A 26174-nucleotide genomic window follows, 5' to 3' on the forward strand; every position below is an offset into this window, starting at 1 on the left:
AGTTTAGGAAAAGAGGACCAGGTATCAGTCTTTGTGCTGATGTAAAGGAAAGAGATTGGCAGCACAGACACTTCATCACACCTGTCTGGAGGGAAACATCCTCAGGTCCAACTGTCAGAAACGCCTGCATCCTTTCCCTGGAGGAGTTTGTAGGACCAAACAAATCTAAGAACATGTTTTTCCAGGAAGACAGGATCTTAGATGAATGGCAGATCTAGAGACCCAAACATCCCTTCTGCCTGGAGTTACATGTACTGTGCTTTTTCCTTAGTCTTGGGGAAGTTGCACCAGTGGGTGGGATGAGGTCAGCAATTACAGTCAGCTCTTCCTGGCTACGATTGGGCCTTTGGTTTGTAGGCTATTTCCCAGGGAGGGAACCCAGTGTCAGAACTTTATCTCACCCTGTTGCATGTCACTAGCGACAGCGAGTGTGGTCCTCTGTATGCTTTGTGAGTATGCTGTGCGTGCTGTTGTTGAGTCAGTTGCCGTGTTATGCAGAAAAGTGTTGAAGGGCTAGGCAGGTGTTTGCAGTGTGACATTTAGCACATCCTCTCAGGCATGCCCCCAGCAGCAGTGTGGTCTGAGCTTGTGTTAAATCTGAGAAGAAATAAAGTAACGATGAAACTAATTGTTTTTCATGGAAATGTTCGTAAGGTAAAGTTATTATGCATGCTAAATGACTTTTTCAATTTTGTTTCTTTTAGGAGAACTATCCTATACCTGAACCAGGCCCAAATGGTAGGTTCTTGGGAAACACAACTTCTATTTTATTATTTCCTGTTATTGCCCTTGGAGTCACATGTATGTTGTTCCCTTACCTCTCTTTTCCTACTGTTTATTACTTTTGCCTCCATTAAAAAACTATGCTTTTATTAGGGTGAGAACAGAGTCCACTGCCCACAGCATGACCTAGTGGGAAGTTTATCTTGGCTGAAATAAAAGGAATAGTGATAGAATCAGAAAAAATTACTGTACCAGACTGCTGACTTGTCCCAAAGAGTTTTTGATGTGAAGTATATGGACCAGTGACAGAATTGTTCCTCTTTTGACCTAATGACAGAGTACCCTATCTACCAGAAGCTGCTGCTGGAGTTGCCAGATCATGTCCTAACCCTAACCCAAACTTTGAAAAGGAGTGAGTCTGCAGAGCTTCTTAATCTTTTAATCTTTAGCAAAGGGAGCATCATGCCAGCTTTCCCCACTCCCCAGGAAGGCCAGTTCCTGAAGTGTGTGGCAGCCCAGGACCTTCTGTCCAGTGGGGGTGGGAGGGGCTGCATGGAGCCCTGTCCCCTGCCCTAATCAACCAAGCACAGAAAATGAGTGAGCACACTGGGGCGGGGCTTCCAACACCTTTACTCCACTCCTTCCAGGCCTCTCATCTGGTGAGCCTGTGGGGCTTAGCTGACATGCTGATGCCCGACGTGGCATCTTTAACTTCCCAGCTTCGGGTTTTTCATTTACAAACTGAGTGCTATGGTGAGGATAAAGTCCAGCCCACTGTCTGGCACACAGCAGGTGCTATAAACATTTCCATCCCTTTTTCTGTTGGCCTGGGCAGATCCCTGCTGACAGTTTTCCAGTCCCTCCCATCCCTGGAATCCTGCTTTGTCATAATTGTGCAGGACTCTGAAGTGAGATTGGGGGCAATGTGCAGAGTGTTTCTAGGTGCTCTCCCTCCCCCTCTCACACCTAGCCAGTCAGGTCCCCTTTCTGCCCTTGAGGAGTTGGGGGTGTCCTTTCCCACTTTGTCCTGCCTCACACCAGAACCACAGCTTCTGGGTGAACATCGGATCAAAGGCAGTTTCCCCGGTAGATCCAGAGCTTTGCTACTCAAAGCGTAGTTGGGTTATTGACTTAAAAGTGGTAAGAATACAGACTAGATAGAATATAGCCCTTCTGTGGGTGCTGAGCAAGAATTGTTTATTTAGGGTTCAAGGATTTTCACCAAGATACCAGGACAGAGAAGCGAAAGAGTTACCTCTCTGTGTCCTGAAAAGTTGACTACTGATTCCAGAAGTGGCCAGGCTAGGGCTACCTTGGACCCAGAGTACAAGCTGGGGTCCCGGTACAGCCTTCCTCCCTGAAGCAGCGTTCTGCGTCCACTCTCTTGCCTCTTGCTACACTTGCATCGGAAGGGAAGAGTGCAGCGAGTGTTCTAGTGAAATCCAATCTCTTGCTACCAACTGCTACTTCAAGAGAGGAATTCTGAGATGATTTTCGTAACTCAAACTTCTCCCTGCCTTTAACTTGAGAATTCACCCTGCCATTTCTTATTCTGTTCACTAAAACTAAGGAGGAAGAAAGTTCTGAAGAGCCACTCATAGTAGTCTTTGGCAAGTACAGTGCATAGCAGAGATTTGAGTCTCTTTGTCTTTCTAAGGCAGAGTGCTTTTTTTTCAGGGAGGTGTTTGTAACCATCATCTCAGTCAGAGATCATGGTACTTACTGGTACTGATTTCATCAAAGGGCCTCAGTACCATTATTTTAAACTTAGAAAACTGGCCAGGGGTGGTGGCTCATGTCTGTAATCCCAGCACTTTGGAAGGCTGAGGCAGGCAGATCACCTGAGGTCAGGACTTCGAGACCAGCCTAGCCAACATGGTGAAACCCTGTCTCTGCTAAAAATACAAAAATTAGCTGGGCATGGTAACAGGCACCTGTAATCCCAGCTACTTGGGAGGCTGAGTCAGGAGAATCGCTTGAATCCAGGAGGCGGAGGTTGCGGTGAGTCAAGATCACGCACTCCAGCCTGGGCAACAGAGGGAGACTGTCTCCAAAAAAAAAAAAAAAAAAAAAAAAAAGGGAAAGAAAACAATAGGCATGAATGAAGAACTCAACTTGATAGTTCAGAAAATGTTGCGAAGCTGAGATTCTGCCATACCTTTTCTCATAAATAGATAAGAATCAGGCATAGCATATTAATTGTTTAGAAAGTTATCTTTTGGAAAACAGTTTGTTCTCTTAAGTACTTGGTACATTTCATCCTACTAATGATATCTTGTTTACCCAATGTATTGGTCAGTGTTACCCAGAGAAACAAATATGTGTATGTATGTATGTGTGTGTGTACAGAGGGCAGGCTGGAAATTCAGGTAAGAGTTGATGTTCCCGTCTTGAGGAGAATTCCTTCTCCCTCAGGAAACCTCAACTCAGTCTTTGCTTTAAGACCTTCAAACTGATTGGATGAGGCTCACCCACATTACGGAGGGTAATCTACTTTACTCAAAGTCTATTAGTGTAAAAGTTAGTCATGCCTAACACATATCTTCAAACAACCAGGCACTAGACCTTGCCAAGTTGACACATACAATCTGCCATCACATGTGGAAGCTTTTTTGCCTTGCGAAGCTTAATCAGGGTTGCTATGTAGCTTGTTTTCCTTGTGGTCTAAATTGTGTACTTGGCCTGGTAACCCAGCCTTCTCCCCTGGGCAGAGGGAAATCACTAAGGCACCTCAGAGTGATAGGGGTTGTTCCCTCTCTCACTGATTTTTTCCTCCTTTCTTTCATCAGAGGTGTTGCTGAGGATGCATTCTGTTGGAATCTGTGGCTCAGATGTCCACTACTGGCAGCATGGTCGAATTGGGGATTTCATTGTGAAAAAGCCCATGGTGCTGGGACATGAAGCTTCTGGAAGAGTCGTAAAAGTGGGATCGTTGGTAAAGCACCTAAAACCAGGTCAGCAAGGTCCTTCAACTTATGTGTTTATTCAACATAAATATCTATGCATGCCTTCTTTGGGCCAGGCCCTCTGTTAAGCTCTGGAATACAGCAGGGAACAAGACAGTCTTGGTCCATACTCACATGGATCTTAGCTTACACAAGGGAAGAGGGACCTGAGGCAGACAGATAGTTACTTGGTCACCATGTGTTAAGGGCAGTAGAAGAGAATGCAGGATGTGATTAGTGTATTTTATCCAGACCCTTGGTTCATTTGAGGAAGGGACAATTAATGTAACATCTGGAGCCAAGTAATATATAAGCCAGGTAAAGGGCTGGAGAAAACATTTGAGGCATAGGAACCTGAACTGCCTTTACATGCTGAGAACCAGGGCTTTGGATATAAAAGTTTGATTTTTATTAGATGGCTGGGAAACCACCAATATTTTACCTAGATTTACTTAATTCATTTTCCCAGAGGGAGGAATTATCAGCTGTGGCAGCCTATGTTGTTCCTTGATACTGCGAATTAAATCCAAGTTGTTTTAGCATAGGTAGCTGTTGGCTTTAACCTTCCTTTACTGGTGAGGCTGCTGTGCAGCCTGGAAATAATGTCAGATTATTTAGAGGAAGGTGGAGGTTCCCTTCACCTGGTGACATGAAGCACCATCTTGTGTTAGTTATAAAGTTCTCTGAGGCCAACCACATGGAAAGGGATTGACCAGCTGTAAAGAAGTAGGCATATGTCTTGTTTAGGGATGTTAAGTCATTCATCATTAGTGGAAGTCAAGAAAGCTCCTGTGGTGTTATGAAGCTATTCCATAGTGGAATGTTTATAGCTTCCAACAGCTACTGATGATTGGTTCTCACCTGTGGGACAAGGTCTCTGACTATAAATTATAACAAAGAGTGGGATTCTCTAAATGTAAATTATAACAAGGGTGTAGTCAGTTGTCTACAATGAGTTCAGTCTTGTGCTACGAGCCTTGAGGGATATAGAAAAATAAGCAGATATGATCCCTGGATGCTTAGATCTATGTGGAAACACTAGATGTCAGGCCCTACATAAATACCAGCAATTAGAGAGAAAGCCCGTAGGGTACAATTAGGTGTGGGAAAGAATAGGCTTTAGGAGTTCAAAGGGCACTTGTTGTGAGCAGAGGTGGTTAAAGAGTTCATGGAGGAGGTAGGTCTTTGAGCTAGACATCTAACAGTAATGACATTAATAAGAAGGTGGCTAATATTCTGGGTTCCCCTTCCCCAAGTCATGGAGCCCATCAACCCTGGAGTCCTGTGAAGGGTAAGAGACAAAGAAAAGTTGTCCCTCCTCAAGAGATTGCCAAGCAGTTTGAGATTTGGGGAAAGTAAACTTCCCAGTTTGAGGGATGCATCTGAGGGAAGTGTCCTGTGGTTTAGAGATGCAATTACCCATCTGTGAGGAGAGGACAGAGGAGGAAAAAAGGAAAAAGCTTTTTTTTTCTTCTCCAGAGTCTGAGGGTCAAAGGAGTTCCAGTGATTTAGGATGCACTTGAGAGGGATGCAGCCTGAAAATGATGGGTTGGTTACCCATCTGGAAAGAGAAGGGAGAAAAGGTGTCCCTTAACCTCTTTCCTCCTTTTGGAGTGACCCTGGGATGAGAGAAAGATAGAAAGGCTCAGCATTTTGGGAGGCTGAGGCACGTGGATCATTTGAGGCCAGGAGTTCCACACCAGCCTGGCCAACATGGGGAAACGCTGTCCTACTAAAATTACAAAAATTAGCCAGGCATGGTGGCAGGCACATGTAATCCCAGATACTCAGAAGGCTGAGGCAGGAGAATCGCTTGAATCTGGGAGGAGGAGGTTGCTGTGAGTTGAGATCACATCACTGTACTACAGCCTGGGTGACAAAGCCAGACTCTGTCTCAAAAACAGAAAAAGTTAGAAAGGGCATCTTCCTTCTTCTCTTCCCTGCTGTGTCCTCTGGGTCCCAGTAACTGACATACGTACTGTCCCATGGGTGCAAGTGCAACCTTCACCCATGTAGTAGGGAGGCCTAGTGGGTAGGAATATTCACACTTATCTACGTGCCACCCTATCCTCTCACTGTAGGTAACCTTTGGGTTCCCTAGACCTTATCTATGCCATGTTTGCAAGCATGACATCCATCCACAAAGTGGGAGGGCCTAATCTGTGGGAATTAGTCATGCTCACCTGCACTGGGCCCCTTGACTTCTGCTGTTGTCTGCCTCAGGTCTAGTGTCCAGGGCTTCAACCTGAAGCTTGGAATTGAGTTTGGGACAAAAGAATTGCCTCAAGGGGTTGCATGGACTTATTAAATCCCAGGTATCCCTCACCAGCCAGCAGCCAGCAGCCAGTGGGCTTACTCCTTTGCTGCCTCCTTTTCATAAGCCAAATGCTAAGGTAAAGCTGTGAAGCTGGGTCCTCCTCAAACAAGGAATGGTGTCTTGTAAATTGAGGTCTTAGCCTAATAAGACACCTTCAACTCCTGACATGGTAGAGAAAAGAAAAAAACAGCTTGAGGGCACGGCTGTGTTAACTGATGACAGGGTGGAGAAAAGAGGTCCTTAGTGTTATCAAACTGAGCAAAACAGGACAAATCCAGCAATCAGTCTTACTGTTTAAACAGACAATGGCTGATACCATAGGGACTAAAGGATGTGAAGTATTGCTACATTTAATAGCAAATGCTAGTAAAAGTAATAGTAACAGAGTTTTCATGTTTGTCTTTTACCTATGACCAATAACCCCACTACAAGGCTAATAACACTAAGCAAAAGATTACAGTAATTGAGACTGTCTGACATTCAGAAAGTGCCACAGTGCATAATCCTACTGCAAAAAGTAAATTAAGCAAAATAATCCCAGCTGTGAAAAGGAACAAACTGTCATAAAGAGAGCCCAGTCTGGGTTTTTTAAGGGAGTTTCTTTGAGATCATTCCTGGCTGCATAGGTTTGAAGCCTGTTCACAGTCATGTTCAGATTCTCCAGTTTCCTCTGGGAGGAAAGTGGCTGGGTTTACGCAGGGACAGGTTTTTAAATGGATTGTAGATCCTTCCAGCAGCAAAGCCTGATATTTGAGGAGGTGATTGTCTGTTAGCCAGAGACTCCAGTACAGCTGGATGCAGAACAGGTGCCTCAAACATAAGGACTGAATGGCTGTCCTCCCTGTGATGGGGGCAGCACTGAGGCTAAAAGTTGTCTCTCAAGGGTGGCTTCGTCTTGACTGTTGAAGTTGGAATGTTGCTATTTACAGATGGGGCATGGAGCCTGGTCCCTAATAGAGAGATGTAGAAGGGAGAGAAATTGGGGAACTAGAGGCCTTGGACAAAGGGCTAATGGGGCAGAGAAAAATCTCATTTCACTAGGTAGCATGGTAGGGACTGAAATGTTAGGTAAAAACTCTGATTCCAGATTTTTTCCAGGCAGAGGATAGAAAGAGAGGTTTGGGGTTTGATAGGCTGTCCCCACAGCATGCCTCCTAGCAGAAGAAAAGTAACTTGTCTCATAGAGAAACTATTCAAATTCATTGGGCAGTGCTGGGTTCTTACATGGAGAAAAAAAAAAATGGAGAGGAGAGTATTCACTGAGGGTGAAATATCCTCCCAGACAGTGCCATGAATGCCTATCATTAGGGGACAAAAAGGTCTGAAAATTTAGACTGAAATATTGAATTCCCCCTGTTCCTAGGAAATCACAAAAACAGCAATTCTTTGAGTTACATTCCTGGTTACTAAGGTACTGGCTGACTATCCAACAAGATTATATTCCCAGGTTGTAAAAACACCTTCAGCAGAGCACACAAAGAAGGGATGGGAGACATGATAGCCATGAAGGAGAGAATGGAAGAAAATACGATAGGAAAGACTGAAAGTCCTGGTGCTGACACTGCGACAGGCTGGCGGGAACTGGAGTTAGTTCAGGGGCCTTCAGACAACACCAACATGTAGCCTCAGCCAGAAACCTTCAGTTGCCCCAGGCCCTCCTTCCAACTAACTCCGTGTGATGGCTAGGTCTTCCATGAATGGAAACTGGATTGGAACAGAGCCAACATTCCCAACACCCAAGGGCGATGGGGGATTGACAGAGTCTTCTCCAGCAAGCCTGTCCTCTGAGTCTTACAGATCTGGTGACTTCACTAACCACTCTTAACTGGCCAACAGAGGCCTGGTGTTTGTTCGATTTTGAGAGAAATAAAACTGTGGATAAGAAACTAGAAAGTAAAGTATTGGAGGTCTGCTCCTACTCACCCTTCAGACATATCCCAGACGAGCCCCTACAAATGAAGCAGTCTAGGGTCAGTGTAGCAGTCTCTTTGTCTGAGGTGTTATCCAGAGTTCTTTGTCTCATGACCAAGAAAATTAAGGAGCGTGGACACCAAGGGTGAGATTGGAGTGAAAGCTAAATAAGCGAAAGAGGAAAGCTCTCAGCAACAGAACAGGGGGACCTGAAAGAAGGTTGTCGTTTTACAGTTAAATACAAAGGTTTTTATAAGAAACTTTCCTTATGTGTGTAGGTGCCTATGTAGTTTCCCTTATCTGTGTAGCTGTAAGCATGTCTTAGGCAAGCACAGGGTGCAGTGTCTCTTGTCTGATCAACTGTGGGCATGTTTTAGGCAAGCCCCTGCACCACCCCTATGCAAGTTCCCATGGAGGCCACTGTGAACATGCCCAAAAAGGGGAGGAAACTTTTTCCTGGGAGCCCACTGATCACACAGAGAACCAAGGTGTTTCTGTGTTGGGCCTCACTCCCTTACCTGTGCCTGTAGCTTGATTTTTCCAAGCTGCTCTTTTTGTGCCTGCAGCTTGATTTTTTTCCAGGCTGCTCTTTTGTTTGAAAGAATTTAACTAAGGACCTGCCCTAACTGTCTGCCTGCTTTTTTTTATTTCTCCTCCCTGACTTGGGAGGCTGAGGCAGGAGGATCACCTGAACTTGGGGAGGTTGAGGCTGCAGTAAGCTGTGACTGTACCACTGTACTCCAGCCTGGGTGACAGACTAAGATCCTGTCTCAAACAACAAACAAAAAACCAAAAAAAAAAAAAAACAGAAACACACAACCCCCAAAAATCCAACAACAAGAAAACTGGAAACAACCAGGTTTCTATCAGTAGGAGAATAGTGATACTGAATATGGTATACTCTTACAAGGAAACACTATTCAGCCATGAAAAGGAACAAACTGTCGTTTGTTTTCAAGACAGTCGCTCACCCAGGTTGGAATGCAATGGTATGATCATGGCTCTCTGCAGCCACGACTTCCTGGGCCCAAATGATTCACCCACCTCAGCCTCACAAGTAGCTGGGACCACAGGTGCACACCACCACCATTCCCAGCTAATTTTTAATTTTTTTTTTGTAAAGATACCCAGGTTGGTATCAAACTCTTGGGCTCAAGCAATCCTCCTGCCTTGAGCTCTCAAAGGGCTGGGATTATGGGATTATAGGAATGAGCCGCCACACCTGGCCAGACAAACAAACTGTTAATACTTCAACATAGATCAATCTGAAAAGTATCATACTAACTGAAAGAAGCAAGATTTAAGAGTATCCCATTTTTGTGATGCTAGAACAGGCAATACTAATCTGTGGTACAGAAAAATCATTGGTGTTCTCTAGGGATAGGGATGGGGATTAACTGGGAAGGGATACAGAGGAATAAGATTTCTGAGGTAGTGGTAGTGTTCTGTATCTTAAAAGGGGTTTGCATTCCTAGGTCATACCTTTGAAAAGAACCATAAACAAATACTGAACTCTAGTTAACGGTATGCAGGCTGGAGCATTTAAGGGTGAATATGCTGATGTCTGTAGCTTGCTATGAAATGCATCAGAGAAGATAGATTGATGGAAGGAGAGACAGAGTTGAGACAGAGGGGTAGATGGATAGATATGTGATAAAGTGAACATAGCTAGATGTTCCTTGAAGGATGTAGGAGGAGGGTATCCAGGTGTTTACTACACAAGTCTTTGAATTTTGCTGTGTGTTTGAAATTCTTCATAATAAAAAGATAGAAAAAAAAACAATTAGAGAGCAGTTCTCAGGCTGGGTTTCCAAGCAGGTGTAGTGAGGCATAGAGTAGAAGTATAATAGACCTGGCTGTTCACAAGCCTCAAATATTACTCTCCATTGTGCCAGAGGCCTCTGCATGTCATTGGCCTTTGCAGTTCTACTACCAGGAATCAGTTGACTATTAGTTATTGTCTAAAAATGACCAGACTGAACATAAAACATGCTGTAATTATGGCTCTTGATTTTGTAAAAGCTTTGCTCTGTATTTTCCAAACAGATGAAGAAACAATGCCTGCAGACTCCATGTTTTAGCTACCCCTTTTGCAGCACTTGTGAGGTGGGAACTATACTTGGCTTGCCTTAGCTGGGAAGTGGTTGTGGAGATAGGGGGACGGCTTGGCTTGTTACAGGGGTTGGAAAAAGGGCAGGCCACACTGGACTGTGGAGGAGGGGGCTGGTCCTTTTCCCCCAGAGTGAGTCTGTGCTTCATCCCGAGTTTCCTTACGTGCCTGGGGCACCCTGAGTCCTCAGGGAGGAGGGTGGCTCATTAAGCTAGATTCTCTCATCTGGCATCTGCCCGTGAACATGCAAGCCTTCACAACGTCTCTGCTTCTGCTGTTTTCAAAGGTTGGAAAATAAAGAACCAGACTAAAGAGGGGGCAGACTCTGCTCCCACCCTCGGACATGGCGCCATCTTTGTTTTCCACTCCAGGTGATCGTGTTGCCATCGAGCCTGGTGCTCCCCGAGAAACTGATGAATTCTGCAAGATTGGCCGATACAATCTGTCACCTACCATCTTCTTCTGTGCCACACCCCCCGATGACGGGAACCTCTGCCGGTTCTACAAGCACAATGCGGCCTTCTGCTACAAGTTAGTGTCCACAGTCCTACTGGGTCACCTGGGACCTCTTTCCCTTCATTAGTTTGGTACTCTCTTCTAGTTTCCTGTGGTTATTTCTTTATTCTTTTAGGTCATAATTCCAAATACGAGGCATCCCCTGGGCAGGCTGCTCCTGTTGGTGGCATTGAGGGAGGGTAGCCTCCCTAGGAATAAGACTGACTCACAGTGGCTGGTTTTAGTCTTTCAGTTTCAGTTTCCCTTACTTAGAGCAACATTAGAAAACTATTGCTGAAATCACTCACCCTCTGCAGACATCCTGGAGAGAACTCCTGTGGTTCATCCTCCATTAGTTTCTACTGCAACCATCAGAAAAGAAACCTACAACAACAATGACCTCAAAAATAAAAACACACTGTGACAGCAATGGCTGACATTTCCTGAGGACCTGTGGTGTGCTGCCAGGGCTTAAACTCTGGGGTCCTGGATCTACTCCCTCCTAGCAAGTGATTTGGGAGAAATGATTTAACTTTTCTCTGCTTCAGCTTCATTTAATCACCAAAGTATTAAATAAGGTGATGCATAGAGAGTCATAATTATTATTACTATATGCCTGCCCTTGTGCTAATGAGTGGTTTGCATGCCTTAACTTATTTAATCTCCACAAGAATAATGGTGAGGTGAGTACTGTTATTGGGTTAACTCAGGCAGAAGGAAACTTGTTGACTTGGGCACAGAGCAGAGCCAAGAGTCAAACTGGGGTCTCCGTAATACTCAAGCTCCTGCCCTTTTCCCACTCCCCTACCCTACTCCAATTCTCACCCCTGAAATTGTGAAGTTGAGTCTGGAAGAAGCAAAGTGCTGTCCTTTCTGCATGGCCCCAGCCATTGAGCACTGGGGTGCTGAAGTGCAGCTCTCTCCCTGACCCAACCCAGATGTGTTCTCCTCCCACCCCAGCCTGGCCCCCTTGGTGGTTGTCAGCCAGGATGTGACCTGTCTGATGGAGGCCAGGTGCCAGTCACAGGAGCAGTCCCAGAGATCTAAGTTTTTCTAGGGCCCACTGGGAGCCTTGTGAGGAGTCACAGAGCAGAGACCTTGTGATGGGTTTAAGTGAACACCTGAACCTGCTCTAGAAGTAAGCAGGTTACGTGTGCAGAGTCCACCTTTCAGCAAGTGGTTTCTGAATGAGCCCATCTTTTTTGGGCCCTTTCCAAGTCAAGGGACCAAACAAAAGTTTCATGGAAGGCAGAAGGGCATAATGGTGAAGCCCACTGGTCTCTGCCGATTACAACTGTGTGACCTTGAGCAGCTTACTTAAATTTTGTAATTTTGATATCCTCGCCTGTAAAATAGAGATAGTAATGGTACCTCCCTCACAGAATTACTGATGAGATCCAGTGAGAAAGGCGTATCAAGTCTCCAGCCCGAGGTCTGGCACAGTGTAGGTGCTCACTAAATGGCAGCAAGCTTTGCCACAGCCATGGCCTAGCGGTCTGGGGATGGAGGTCCAGGATTAGGAAAGAGAGCCTTGTGCTGGCGGTTTGTAGGGAATGATGGGGCCATGGTTGGCAATGGCAGTGGGGGTGCTGAGGAAGGTCTCCGGGGCGTCATACAGCCTCTGCCTCTCTTCTCCTCCCAGGGTGCTTTCTGCCCATATCCCCAGTTCTACCCTGGACCTAAACCCTCCTCTCTGATGTCTTTTTAGGATTCCCATATTACCACGGCCTCTTTTATTTTCATACCCAACTATTTTCTATTTTCCTGCTTCCTTCTTGGCTTCTTGATCATCCATTACCCGCTTTGGCCTGTTCCCTGAACCCCATTGTAAAAACTACCAAGTTGCCTCGTCACTCCCTGGTATTTATAAAGTCATGAAAGGTTAGGGCTGGGGAGAAAGTTGGAGTCTTCTCATCCTTGTTCCCTATGAACCCTCACTCGACAAGAATGGGGAGGGTGGACTCAATGGCTCTCCCAAGGTCAGTGGCAACAGGGCTGGGCTCCAGGACTCCTTGTGCACCCTTCTGGTTACACCCCAGGTGGCTTTCCAACACGGTTAGCTGTGTTGGGTGCAAGGGGATGAGGCAGCGTCTGCTTAATCCATAGAGTGCTCTCCCTGATAAATCTTCCCTCATCACCTTCCCCAGTCCCAGCTCTCCTCGGTGCAGTTCTCATGCAGGCCGCCCTCCGCCTAGAGCCCTGATGAGTTCTGCAGGAGGCCCACATGTGGAGAGGCAGGCGTGTCTGGGAGCCTGTGAAGGGGGGTCCCTGAAAGAGTTTAGGAATCTTCACTATTTCATTTTAAACTTTTTCCCATTATACAGAAGTGATACTTCTAGAGTGAGTAGGAGTGTGACAGCAGTCAGAGCAGGAAAGTGGATTGGAGTAGGGGAAGTGATGGGAAAGAAGCCGAGGGGAGGGGATAAGGGGGTGGTGGGTGGCAGCTGGGCCTCCACAGGCCTGGTGAGTAGTTCTGTCAAGGAACAGGGACGGTGACAGGAAGACTCTGAGCTCCTCTGTTGAAGATCGGGGACAGTGTTGAGAGGATCATGGGGATGAGCATGTGGTTTGGCTGCCACATTTATTTCTTTCTGGAACTTGAGGGTTTTCTTGTTCCTGTGTGTGGAGATTTGGGGCACTGGGCAAAATCCTGGGCACTGAGAAACTAGCAGAAATGGGATATTAATATTAGCAACACAGCTGCTCATATCAGGAGCCAGCTGATATGGGACAGGGAGAGGATGTGAAATCAGGACACCTTGGTTCAGTCTGGCATTCCATTCCCTTGCCTGGTAACCTTGGCAGTTCTCTTAATGTCATCGAGTTTCAGTTTTCTTTTCCATAAAATAAAGGTTTAAAAAAAAAGACTGCCCTTCCTGCCTAACCGGATTATCATGAGGATTAAATGAGATAATGGACGAGCATGCTTCCTTATCTGTAAAGCCTGATGCAAATGTCTGCTGTCATGATCTTATTCATAGGGTCAAGATGCCAGTGGAAGTGAAAACCTAGAGCCCAGACTGACCGGGACACAGCATTTAGCCAGCTATGTGAAACAGGCCCTTTTTCATCTTAACTGGTCCTGGGTCAGCTGGGCAGCTGCTGTCCTCAGATGTGGTTCTTCTGGAATGTATAATGTGGGGGGGAGGGGTGTGGCGACTATCAGTATGATGCCCATTGCTACATCACTGTTCTGCAAAGCTGGTGATAGGATTGTTTGCTAAAGTGAAACTAAAAAGGCTTTAAGTTTAAGAAGCAGATGAGATGCTGGAACATGGCTGTGTTAACTCCTTGTTAAATAAACTTTTCATTTACTAATGACAACCACCATACCTTAGCTTGGATAGCACATTAAAGAAAACATAATGTGTTCATTTCTCTGAAGTGATTTCTCCAAAGAAAACCATGTTGCCATCTTCAGATGGGGACAGTGTGGCACAGGTTCTGGGATCAGAACATATCTGGCTTCTAATTTGAACCCTTTGGGCCCCTCACTAGCTTTGGACCTTTGGGGCAAGTCATTTAACCCACCATGCCTGTTTCCTCATCTGTAAAATGAGAGTAATAGTACCTATCACAGAACTATTCCAGATATTTACATGAGTTAATGTATATAAATTACTTAGCACATTGCTCTGTACATAAATAAATGCTGGATAAATGTTAGCTATGGTTGTTATTACAGTAACAGGCATATATAATACTATTGTTAGCATTGTAGTTAACTCAGAGGATCTCTGTGTGTTGAATGACTCCTCAGGCTTCCTGACAATGTCACCTTTGAAGAAGGTGCCCTGATTGAGCCACTTTCTGTGGGGATCCATGCCTGCAGGAGAGGTGGAGTTGCCCTGGGGAACAAGGTCCTTGTGTGTGGAGCTGGTAAGAAACAGAAGTCACCCTATTGTGGGTTCATTGACTGGGAATGTGGGGACCCCTGTGCCTATCTCATTTCCCCTCCAAGGCTTGGGATTTGTTCTAGAATCCTTCTGAGTAAGAAAGGATTGCAGTGTCCCATTCCCTCAGTGACTAGCACTTTGCTAAACAAATGAGTATCTGCAGACATGATATTAACTAAGGTTATATTTCCTAGGCAACATAGCCCTTTTGCTCATTTAAAGAATGAATTGGCTGGGCACAGTGGCTTATGCCTATAATCCCTACACTTTGGGAGACCAGAGTAGGTGGATCACTTGAGCCCAGGAGTTCGAGAACAGTCTAGGCAACATGGTGAAACCCTGTCTCTACAAAAAAATTAAATTAGCTGGTGTCGTAGTGTGTACCAATAGTCCCAGCTACTCAGAAGGCTGAGGTGGTGGATCACTTGAGCTTGGGAGGTTGAGGCTGTAGTGAGCCATGATTGTGACACTGAACTCCAGTCTGGGTGACAGAACAAGACCCTGTCTCAAAATAAACAAGACCCCATCTCAAAACAAACAAATAAAAAGAATTAATCTGGGCTGGGTGTGGTGGCACATGCCTGTAATCCCAGCACTTTGGAAGGCTGAGGGGGGCAGATCACTTTAGGTCGGAAGTTCAAGACCAGCCTGGCCAACATGATGAAACTTTGTCTCTACTAAAACTACAAAAATTAGCCAGGTGTGGTGATGCGCCCCTGTAGTCCCAGCTACTTGGGAGGCTGAGGCAGGAGAATCACTTGAACCTGGGAAGCAGAGGTTACAGTGAGCCAAGATCATGCCACTGCACTGTAGCCTGGGCGACAGAGCGAAACTCTTGTCTCAAAAAAAAAAAAAAAAAAGGAATCAATCTGGTGATTATTTTTGAGCCCTTGATGGGAAACTAGGGAAGTTTTTTTTTTTTGAGATAGAGTCTCACTCTGTTGCCCAGGCTGGAGTGCAGCGGTGCAAACTTGGCTCACTGCAACCTTCACCTTAAAGAAATATTTTTGATAGTAAAGAGAAGGGAAACTCTTAGAACTTTTTTTTTTTTTTGGTTTGTTTGTTTCAGACAGAATCTTGCTCTGTCATCCAGGCTGGAGTGCAGTGGCACAATTTCAGCTCACTGCAACTTCCTCTTCTCAGGTTCAAGTGATTCTACTGCCTCAGCCTCCTGGGTAGCTGGGACAACAGGTATGTGCCACCATGCCTGGCTAATTTTTTGTATTTTTAGTAGAGAAGGGGTTTCACTGTGTTAGCCAGAATGGTCTCAATCTCCTTACCTTGTGATCCACCTGCCTCGGCCTCCCAAAGTGCTGGGATTACAGGCTTGAGCCACCGCGCCCGGCCAACTCTTAGAACTGTCAAATCATACCAGTGAAGTGATGGCCTAGTCCCATCTGTGAATACGGCACACCCTGCTCCTGGCCAGTGGGAGGAGTGAGCAGTGGTCTGTTCCCACACCAGTGTGAGCCAGCACTCAGCCTGCAGTGGGGTTGTAGCTAGCTGCCTCCTCTCATCACCTGTTTCAGCCACCTGGAACAAGCCCTAGCAGCCTCAGACCAAGTCATTCTAGGCTTCTAACTGCTGGTGACCCAGACAGTATGTGCACACCTTGTGGGTGTGATCTGGTATTCCTCATACGTGTTTGTGATTTTCTTTGGTAGGCCAAATAAGTGATCACAGGGCTTCCTAAGAGGGGTGATGGATGTAGAATATACTTGCTACAATGGGCTAGCAGACTGCAGGACTCGGGTGACAGATTCTTAGAAAAGTCTGCATGGATCCAGTACCTTTTTACCATAGAAAAGGAAAATAAGTCATACATACCACACACATGCATGCCCTGCCCCCAGTACACACACACAGAAATTCACCTGTAAATCCCATCACCGATTAGCCCAGGAGAATCACTATTGATATTTTGGTGTAGAATCTTTTAGTTTTTTTTTTTGTTTTTTTGTTTTTTTCTGAGACCATGCTAAATACCCTTCCTTTTACCTACTCCTTTTAAAAAATCAGGCCAGGCACAGTGGCTCACGCCTATAATCCTAGAACTTTGGGAGGTGAGGCAGGCAGATCACCTGAAGTCAGGAGTTCAACATGAACCTGGCCAATATGGTGAAACCCCATCTCTACTAAAAATTAGCCAGCCATGGTGGCGGGCGCCTGTAATCTTAGCTACTTGGGAGGCTGAGGCGGGAGAATCACTTGAACCCTGGAGGTGGAGGTTGCAGTGAGCCGAGACCACCTCACTGCACTCCAGCCTGGCGACAAAGAGAGACTGCGTCTCAAAAAAAAAAAAAAAAAAAAAAGAAATCAATATACTACGAACATTTGTCCATGTCAATAGAGTTAATGGCATAATTTTTAATAGCTGTGTAGTTTTTAAATTATGCTTTGTTGGACATTTCAAGTATTATTTTCCAGTGTTTTGTTTTCTGAGGGAGCTCACAAAATTGTTCTCAGGAGGTATGTACAAAAAGTAAATCCCCAAAGATATTCTGCATTGCTTTCATTCTGTGGGTCTGGTTTTTATGTTAAAACCACAGTGTCACGTAGCATGCAGATACTACAGAGAAGCAGGTATCTCAGGCAAATTCTTGGACACCTGAGTATCCTGGGGCTATCTGGGCAGCTGGGCCAACCCAAGGAACCAGCTCACTTAAGGACCCTCTCCAGGTGGTCCTCAGAGGGCACCTAAGAGGAGTACGTCTCTCTTTGGGGGAGGTGTGATGGGTTCTTATGAAGGTAGGGGCAAAGAAAGAACAGGAAAACAAGTCCAAACCTTCTGAGATTTCTTATTCTCTGAATAAGTGTATGTTTTATTGAATCCTATGGTTCTTTGAGATTATCTCCACCAGTGCCCAAGAGTAAGTGGAAAATTTTTAGCTCTGAGGTTTGAGAGGATTAAATGGAACCCAGCACTAGGAGCATATTTTATGCAAAGAATAATTCTTCATGTATTCATTCACTTCTGCATTCAACAAACAGCTGCTAAGGTCTTATCATGCCAGGCACTGGGATAGATGCTAGAGACACGCAAAAGCTGTGGTTCCTGTTCATGGCCTGGACAAGTGGAAGAGCAGATGTTGACTATTTCACACACATCTTCCATCTTCTACTTTGTTTAGGGCCAATCGGGCTGGTCACGTTGCTCGTGGCCAAGGCAATGGGAGCATCTCAGGTAGTGGTGACTGGTAAGACTTTGTTCTTTTTCACTCTCCTTGACTGGGAAACAGCTGGGCCTACTGTATGTGTATGTGTGAGGAGAGGCTATCTGTGACTGTGGAGGGGTGAATGTGTATGTCTTGTGGGTTGTGGAGATATAGAAGAGTATGAATGTGTTTTGTGTGGGGAGAGGCTATCTGTGGGGAGAAGAGAAGGAGTGAGTGTGTGTGTGTAGATGTGTGGCAGATATGTGAGTGTGTTTGTGTGAGGAGAAGCTGTGAGAGTGTGTGTGTGTGTAGCTGTGTGGTGGATATGGGGGTGTGTGGAGATGAAGAAGCAGTGAGTTGTGTTTTGTGTGAGGAGAAGCTGTGTGAGAGAGTGTATATGTGTGTAGCGGTGTGGTGGATATGTGGGTGTATGAGGGTGTAGAGCAGGGGTGTCCAATCTTTTAGCTTCCTTGGGCTGCATTGGAAGAATTGTCTTGCCACACATTAAAAAAATACAGTAACACTAATGATAGCTGATGAACTTAAAAAAAAAAAAAAAAATCCCAAAGTCCTGAACTGCATGGGGGCTGTGGGTTGGACAAGCTTGATGTGAAGTGTGTGTGTGTCGGGCTCAGCACCACCACCCATTGCCCCGGAGCTGTGCTGCCATCTGATCTTGCACCTCCATTTTCTTTTCTTCCTAATGAGTCATCAGATTTCTCTGTTTGAAAGAATTTTTTTTTACCTTCAGATCTATCTTCTCCCCGGTTATCCAAAGCCAAGGAGATTGGGGCTGATTTAGTCCTCCAGATCTCCAAGGAGAGCCCTCAGGAAATCGCCAGTAAAGTAGAAGGTCTGCTGGGATGCAAGCCGGAAGTCACCATCGAGTGCACCGGGGCAGAGGCCTCCATCCAGGCGGGCATCTACGTGAGTGGGCTGAGGGCAGCTTTGGGGAATCAGTGTAGGGGAGTAAAGGAGGCAGAAGTAGGGAGTGAAGCTTCTTTACCAAGCCAAAATGGTTCATTTTTTGCTATCTCTGTTTTTTATCTCCAACTTGCCTTACATCCTCATTGGGCCATCTGAGGGTCACACAGGATAACAGCTATACCTGGGCCTTGAAAAAGGTTAAGGACACACACCTTTGGGATGGGCTTGGCTTCATGACAGGAAACCATGCCTTAATTTAATGTGGGAAATCCCCGTCTTATTTTATTGAGGAAAACTGCAGTCTTTTAGTCATTGATCTAAAGTGACAGTCATTAATTCAGTTAGTTATGAAGGTGAGGTGATTTTCCAGGGTCACAGCTGGCTACTGCTTGTATTGTGTCCCAGAACTAGGAGCATAAAAGCTGCCAATGCCTGACTCACCCCTCAGCGACCCACCAGCCACTTATGGGACGTTGCCAGAAGTAGGAGGTGGTGGGAAGGAGTGGCGTTGGCAGATCAAAGGATGAGGAAAAGAGGGGAAAAAGAATAACTTTCAGGTTTCGAGCCCTACTGTATGCCAGGTTCTCTGCTCTACTTTATGAACATGATGCCTACTTTGCATAATATGCCTGAAAATCAGTTACCCTTATATGCTGAGGGATTTGTGGTTTGTTTGAGGCAAGCCAAATCTGGCCCAGGCCCAGGCCTAGCCCTGCCAGGCCCCAGTGCCTGAGCTGCCTTGCTGCTTAGGAGAGGAAGGGAAGGAGGGGACGAGCAACCATGCTAGAGTCGAGGGGACAGAGACTGTCCCTGGGGAGGGTCGCAGGCAGCTGCCACCACAGGGAACTCCCACCCTTGCCTCCCAGACAGCTTCCCCACGGTAGCGTGGACTTCCTCCTTCCTTCTGAGTCACAGCCGATTCATGCATGAGGGCACTTCGCATCACATGAGACATTCTAGGGAAGGCTGACCCACCAAGCTGAGTAGCAGAGCTGCCTTGACCTCCTCCTACCAAGTTGCCCAGTGGCCTTGGGAGCTGAGGAAGCAGTGACGGAGAGGGAGGAGTGGGCGCCATCTTGGCACTGTCCTGAGTTTCAGCTGGAGTCGGCCAGCCCTCTGCTTCACTGTCAGGGACAGTGGTCACCATGTGGGAAAGGGCAAAAAAAAAGCTAAAGCTCAGAGAGGAACAACGGGTCTGTGTGTGACTGATCTACCCAAGGTATGTCTTAGGTACCTGCTGTGTGCCAGGCTCTGTGCTGGGCACTTTGAGGGCTAAGACATGAGTAAGTTGTGTCTACTGTCTTCAACTTGTCAGCAGGTCAGTGACCTCCACACCACAGAGAGACGGTATAAGTTGAGGGACTTAAAGGACGTGGCCCTCCTTCCTCTTATGCCCTGCCCTTAGGTCATTTGGAGCAGCTGGCATTTCCAGATGTCGATGGTGGGGGCCTGGTTGCCAGGCTACCTGAGGCAAGCATGGAGGTGAATGTAACCCATGGGCCTCACCAGGCCTGAAGCAGTGTCTCTCTTGACGTAGGGAGTGGAACTGTCACGCATGACAGGTGCTGTAGAATGCTACAGGCCACCCCGCCAATGAGCAGGTTAAGTGGCCGCACCAAATATAGACATATCTGGGCATCACCGTCCTGCTCGGTTGTGACTGGACAGTGTCTGTGATGAGACGTTGCAAATGCTTTGGGGTAGAATTGATGTCCTCTCCTTGGTGCAGAGGCCATAGCTACAGGACAGTGTCCAGGCGGTTCCAGCATTCCTTGACCTGTGGCCAGCACACTGCTGGCATCTTGGCAGCTTGGGATGGCCAGCTGGTGTTCCTCCTTATCACCAGGTAGAGAGGAAGTACTGATGAGGAAGTAGTTTCCCGGAAAATGGGCTGAGAGGGCACATCCAGGGTGCCACAGCTCTGAAGCAGCTGCGCCGGGAGTCACACCCACACCACCCAAACCCCGAGTTCACCTCTTGCTTATGGCACTGCAGGCCTCGCTCTGTGTGTAGCCTTCCTCTCAGAGGTGGAGGCTGTGACGTGTGCCTTTTTCTAGTTCCGCTGTTTAGCACCTACAGTGGTCCCAATAAATGCTTGCTGCTGACCATAACGAACACCCAGCGTGAATGAATTGTCCGTCGTCCTGTCTCTCACCACACTCAGCACAGTAATCCCCAGAAAGCCCTGGAACAGGCACAGCCCTCACAGGGAGTTCTGGGGAAATTGTCAGGAGAAGTTTTCACTGCCACCTCTGACCCATTCCAAGGGGAGAACTGATAAGCCAGATAAACATTCGAGGAAGACAAAACCCATAATGGCTCATGCTGTTGAAGTAAACATCTCTGGAACATAAAGATTTCTCAGTGCCAGCCTGCACGCACGTACACAGCCTTTTTTAAACCACAGAATACAAGCGGCCCATCTGTATCATGTTTATAGTTTCCTCACCACTGGTGAGCTTAGAGTACAGGTGGTTCCTTCGAGCTCTGATGAAAGCGCTGCCTGCGGAGGGGCACTCTGGGGCTGCTTCCACAGGTCCTGAGACTCTGGAAGTGGCTGAAGCCAATATCAGGTCCCGAATCTTTGGAAGACGTTCCCACTGTGCCTGGTTCTCCATGGATTAAGTGTATTTTTTCAGAAGCTTTAAAGAAAACAGTGTTTACTCTGCCACTCGGTTAAGTTTGGTTGGCAGGTTGAGCAGTGCAGCAGTAGACAAAAATCATATTCTCTGGAATTTTTGGATGCTCAGCTGATGCAACCAGCAGCTACTTGTGCGATGACAGTATGTTATTTTAAGTGGGAAGTCGGTGTCTGCTTATCTTCTGAGCTTTCTTGTTTTTACCTCCTTTTCAGGCCACTCGCTCTGGTGGGACCCTGGTGCTTGTGGGCCTGGGCTCTGAGATGACCACCGTGCCCCTAGTGCATGCAGCCACCCGGGAGGTGGATATCAAGGGCGTGTTTCGATACAGCAACACGTGAGTATGCTGCAGGTGAGCCGGGATGCCCAGCCTCCAGCAAGACCAGGGAAGGCCCCACTCAGCCTCTGGGCCTATGAGTCTCTGCCTGCTTGTTCATGGGGGGCACTCCCTGGCCACACTGACAGCTGTGTGATATAACAGGGATCCAAAGGGAGAACACTCACTCCCAGTTAAAGAATGGGAGGGACAGAAGGATGGATGGAGGGAGGGAGGGGATTTTCAAGCACGCTCTTACTAGGTGTCTGCTGCTCATCCTCCCCAGAACCCTTGAAGGTTGAATATAATGCTCATGCTCTTTTACAGGTGGCCAATGGCGATTTCAATGCTTGAGTCCAAGTCTGTGAACGTAATGCCACTCGTCACTCATAGGTTTCCTCTGGAGAAAGCTCTGGAGGCCTTTGAAACATCCAAAAAGGGATTGGGGTTGAAAGTCATGCTCAAGTGTGATCCCAATGACCAGAATCCCTGATGTTAATTGGCTCTGCCCTCATCCTCACAGTCTTTGGACTCTCAGGACAGAATGGCTGGACAGGGGTGGGCTTTGATGCAGAACTTTCTGTCCTGAATGTTAAGAACAATTAATACAATTCATTATGAACAGAAGGCCTTACATAGAGGAATTGGTGTGCCTTAAAGATACAATTTGGGATAGTTTTGGGGAAGTTGTAGCCAGAATGACCTGTTCATGCTGAGCAAAGTTCAGCAAGTAGAGCAAAGTTTGGCGGGCAGGCGCCAGGAACTTCCCTTCTTCCTGGAGTGCCTTCGTTGAGTAAGGAAATCTGGCCCTTGGGTTTCCTGGCTCCACTGCTAATGACCCGGAGGGGAATGAGGGCTGAGTTATAAAGAGACAACTTCATGAAGACTTAACTGGTCCAGAAGCGGATTTTCATGGAAATCTGCCACTCAGGGTCTGGGATGAAGGCTTGTCAGCACTTTCAGTTTAGAATGCAATGTTTCTAGAGACACATTGGCTATTTGGTTTGATGATAAAAGGAGAGTAAGAAAAGGCATCACTTTCCTGGATCCAGGATAATTTTAAAACCAACCAAATTAATATAATTCATTATATTAATATATTAAAGGATATAGGTTAAACCAGCTTGCATTCCCCTAATATGGAAAAAGTAAGAGGACTTCTCAGCACTGTGTGAAGATTGCCTCTTCTTCAACTCCTGAGAATTGTGTTACTTCACTTGCCAAGTGAAGGACCCCCTCCCCAAAATACCCTGCCCCACCTCTAGCATGGTCCCTTGTCACTAGGCAGCCAGGAAACTGCTACCTACAGACATCACCAGAGACCAGGAGGGTTTGGCTGGCTCACAAGACTTCCCTACCCTGCAAGATTATCATCCCCTCCTAGGCTTATAATCACTGATGATTATTAGACAATTCCATTTCTTTCTGGTTATAATAAACAGAAAATCTTTCCTCTTCTCATTGCCCATAAAGGCTCTTGGTATCTTTCTGTTGGAATGATTTCTATGAACTTGTCTTATTTTCCTGGTGGGTTTTTTTCCTGGTAAGATTTGGATCCAAATCACATCATGCGCATTTGTGACTTCGAGATTATTCATCAAGAATGAGGATATAGTAGCCATGACATAGCTTGAACTATAACCTTTAATCCCTTACTTTGGCTGCAGGTGGAGGGTGAGTTTGAAGAGGTTCTGATTTTCTTGTAACTTGGGAAAGCCATGTCCTTGTGCCTGAATCTTTCAAAGTGCTTTGGGCAATAAATATTGTTGGTGGCATTTGACTCAAGCTACTCTTTACACCCCTGTTTAGGGAGGAATGGACTTAGGTTACCCATTTCCCAGAGGGAAGGATCCTATGAATTTTGAAGATGACATATTTTCTGTACCAAGTATAATTTCATCGACATGAATCATCTCTAATCCTCACAACAAGCCACATACGCAATCATTTTGTAAGTAAGGAAAATATTAAGTGCCAGAAGAGAACTTAAGATTGTTTAACACAACCCTTCAGTTAACAAGGGAGGAAACTGAGGCTCAGATTGGGGAAGTGACTTGGCAAATCACACAGTGGGTTAGTCAATGGCCCAGGATCAGACAGAACCCAGGAATCCTGGCATCAAATTCTTTACAACATGCTGCCTTTCAGAGGCCTGAAGGGTCCAGTCCTAGAGGACAAATGATGCTCCCCATGCCACCACCCCCACCAAGCAGCTCCTACTGATGAGAAGATGCGCTAAGCAGTCTTGGTGGGAACATCATCCTCACACCCTGTGTCCACTTTCAGGTGCGCAGGGAAGGAGCTCAGTCAGGGCTTTAAGAGGAGAAGGAAGCTGGGAGTGAGGGGCAGAGGCTTCACCAGAGAATGTCTGCTGGTGACTTGGAGACAGTTCCTGCAGACTGTGCACTCCTAGCCAAGCCATTTCACTGCTGCCCCTTCATCCTCCTCCTCCCTGAGCCCTAGGAAGAAGTCTGTTTGGCGGATGGCCCCCAAAGATGACCCTGATCAGGCCCCACCACCTGTCGCCAGACTCAGTCTCGGTCCCAGCTAGCTTCTAGTAGTGAGCATTGCTTCCCCTTATTTGGCCTCCATACTTTGAGCCTAGGTTGACATGAGCAGGGGACAGTTCTTAGAAAAGGCAAATATCCCATAAATCCTATTTGCCTCCCCTTCTCCTAACCTCTGGCTCCACCAACTCCCCAACAGGACTTCTGTACACACAATAGGAGCCAGGAGGGAGGACGGCAGGATTGTGCTACACAAGGGAGACTGGGTGGGGAAGATGTCACAGAACCAGTGACTGAGTCCAGAGGTGACCTCACACCAGCCTCTGCAGCCAGAGGTGGGATGCAAGAGGGAATTACTGGAGCCAACATATCCCCTTTCTCCTCTGGGGTCTGTGGAGCAGCCCGCTGCTTGCTACCCTCCCGGTTTCCTGTAGGATTCTTTCCAGCTCTCCACCCTGACACTCCTTCACTCCCTAGCACTGGTGGTGCTGACTGGGTGGGGTCCTCAAGTGTTGACTGAAAGCGTAAGCCAATTTCCAGGCACTGCTGACAGAGCACACAGAGGCTGCCTCCCAAGGTCAGGGAGCTTGTGGGGAATTCACATTCTTGGTTCCGGGAATGATATCACTGAGTCAATCAATATTGATTGAGCACTTAGGTGGTAGCGGTGGTGGTGGTGGTAGGAATGAATTCTTGGGCTTCCTGCAGCCCCTTCCATGGATCTCTACACATATAAAATATGTACATGCATTTGTAAACATTAATGTGAGTATACTTTACTTTTTTCATTTTACTTGTAACAGATAAGGACTTTAAAAAAAATCCTAATTTTCATGCCCACCCAGGACACCAAAAAATAAAAATAAATAAAAATTTAAAAATCACAATTATTAAATAATTCCCATTACAATACCTGACAAAACTAATGATAATTTCATAATAGCTAATACCCAATCAATCCATGCCATATTTTCCCTAATCTAAGAAGAAATAGAAAAAATTACTTTTTTTCTTATTCTTTTTCTTTTTTTTTTTTTTTCAAAGACAGGGTCTTGATCAGAGCTCACTGCAATATCGAACTCCTGGGCTCGAGGGATCCTCCTGTCTCAGCCGTTGGAGTAGCTGGAATGATAGGCATGCGCCACCATGCCTGGCTACTTTTTAAAAAGTTTTTTGTAGAGAAAAAATATTTAAAAGGTCTCACTATGTGGCCCAGTGTGTTCTTGAACTCCTAGCCTCAAGCAATCTTCCTGCCTCAGCTTCCCAAAGCACTGAGATCACAGGCATGAGGCAACACGCCCAGCCAAAACTTCACTTTTTTACACTTGCTTTTCTGGAACCAGGATGTAAACATATTGCATATGGTTGATACATGAAGCCTCTTTTATCTTGTATTTTTTCTTCTTTCTTAAGCCTCTTTATTATAGCTCTCCCTACATTTTGGTTTACATGCCGTTGTTATGTTGAAGAAACCAGGTCCTTTGTTTTCTTTTTTAAATTTTTTTTCTGTCCAGAATTCCTGGAATGTCCTTTGTTTTCTAGATGCTGTTTTTCAAATGTACTTGTTTTCATTTAATAAATGGCTAAATTTCTTTCTATGTCAATAATTATACATATTATTTTAAATCATCATGTCCCATTATATGGATATACTATCATCTATAAAGCAAATCGCAATATTCTGAGTGTTTGGATAGAGTTTTGCTCTTATAATAAAGTTGCATAGACGTAGGCAAGGACTTCATGACCAAAACACCAAAAGCATTGGCAACAAAAGCCAAAATAGACAAATGGGACCTAATCAAACTCCACAGCTTCTGCATGGCAAAAGAAACAGTCATTAGAGTGAATCGGCAACCAACAGAATGGGAAAAAATTTTTGCAGCTTACCCATCTGACAAAGGGCTGATATCCAGAATTTACAAAGAACTAAAACAGATTTACAAGAAAAAAACAAGCCCATTCAAAAGTGGGCGAAGGATATGAACAGATACTTTACAAAGGAAGACATACATGAGGCCAACAAACATATGAAAAAATGCTCATCATCACTGGTCATTAGAGAAATGCAAATCAAAACTACATTGAGATACCACCTCATGCCAGTTAGAATGGCGATCATTAAAAAATCTGGAGACAACAGATGCTGGAGAGGATGTGGAGAAATAGGAACACTTTTACACTGTTGGTGGGAGTGTAAACTAGTTCAACCATTGTGGAAGACAGTGTGGCG

General features: G+C 46.0%; 1 protein-coding gene across 3 annotated transcripts in view; it reads left to right on the top strand.

The window, feature by feature from the left end:
- The window catches only part of SORD (sorbitol dehydrogenase), a 38061-nt gene extending 14847 nt beyond the window's left edge, over positions 1-23214 (top strand). Inside the window, exons 2-10 of one of the 3 annotated variants that reach the window (XM_064366007.1) lie at positions 705-738; positions 3513-3677; positions 10378-10537; positions 14262-14380; positions 15541-15588; positions 17529-17594; positions 18304-18479; positions 21334-21455; positions 21762-23214. In XM_064366007.1, the coding sequence (XP_064222077.1) occupies positions 705-738; positions 3513-3677; positions 10378-10537; positions 14262-14380; positions 15541-15588; positions 17529-17594; positions 18304-18479; positions 21334-21455; positions 21762-21927 (1056 nt within the window). In that variant the 3' untranslated portion in view covers positions 21928-23214. Of the gene's footprint in view, positions 1-704; positions 739-3512; positions 3678-10377; positions 10538-14261; positions 14381-15540; positions 15589-17528; positions 17595-18303; positions 18480-21333; positions 21471-21761 lie in introns of all 3 variants that reach the window. The other 2 variants (XM_064366008.1, XM_012442321.2) reach the window with 2 other exon arrangements.
- Positions 23215-26174: the final 2960 nt, after the last annotated feature.

This window comes from Aotus nancymaae, unplaced genomic scaffold (genome assembly GCF_030222135.1).
Source record: "Aotus nancymaae isolate 86718 unplaced genomic scaffold, 86718_ANA_hifiasm-v0.15.2.pri h1tg000062l, whole genome shotgun sequence".
NCBI lineage: Eukaryota > Metazoa > Chordata > Mammalia > Primates > Aotidae > Aotus > Aotus nancymaae.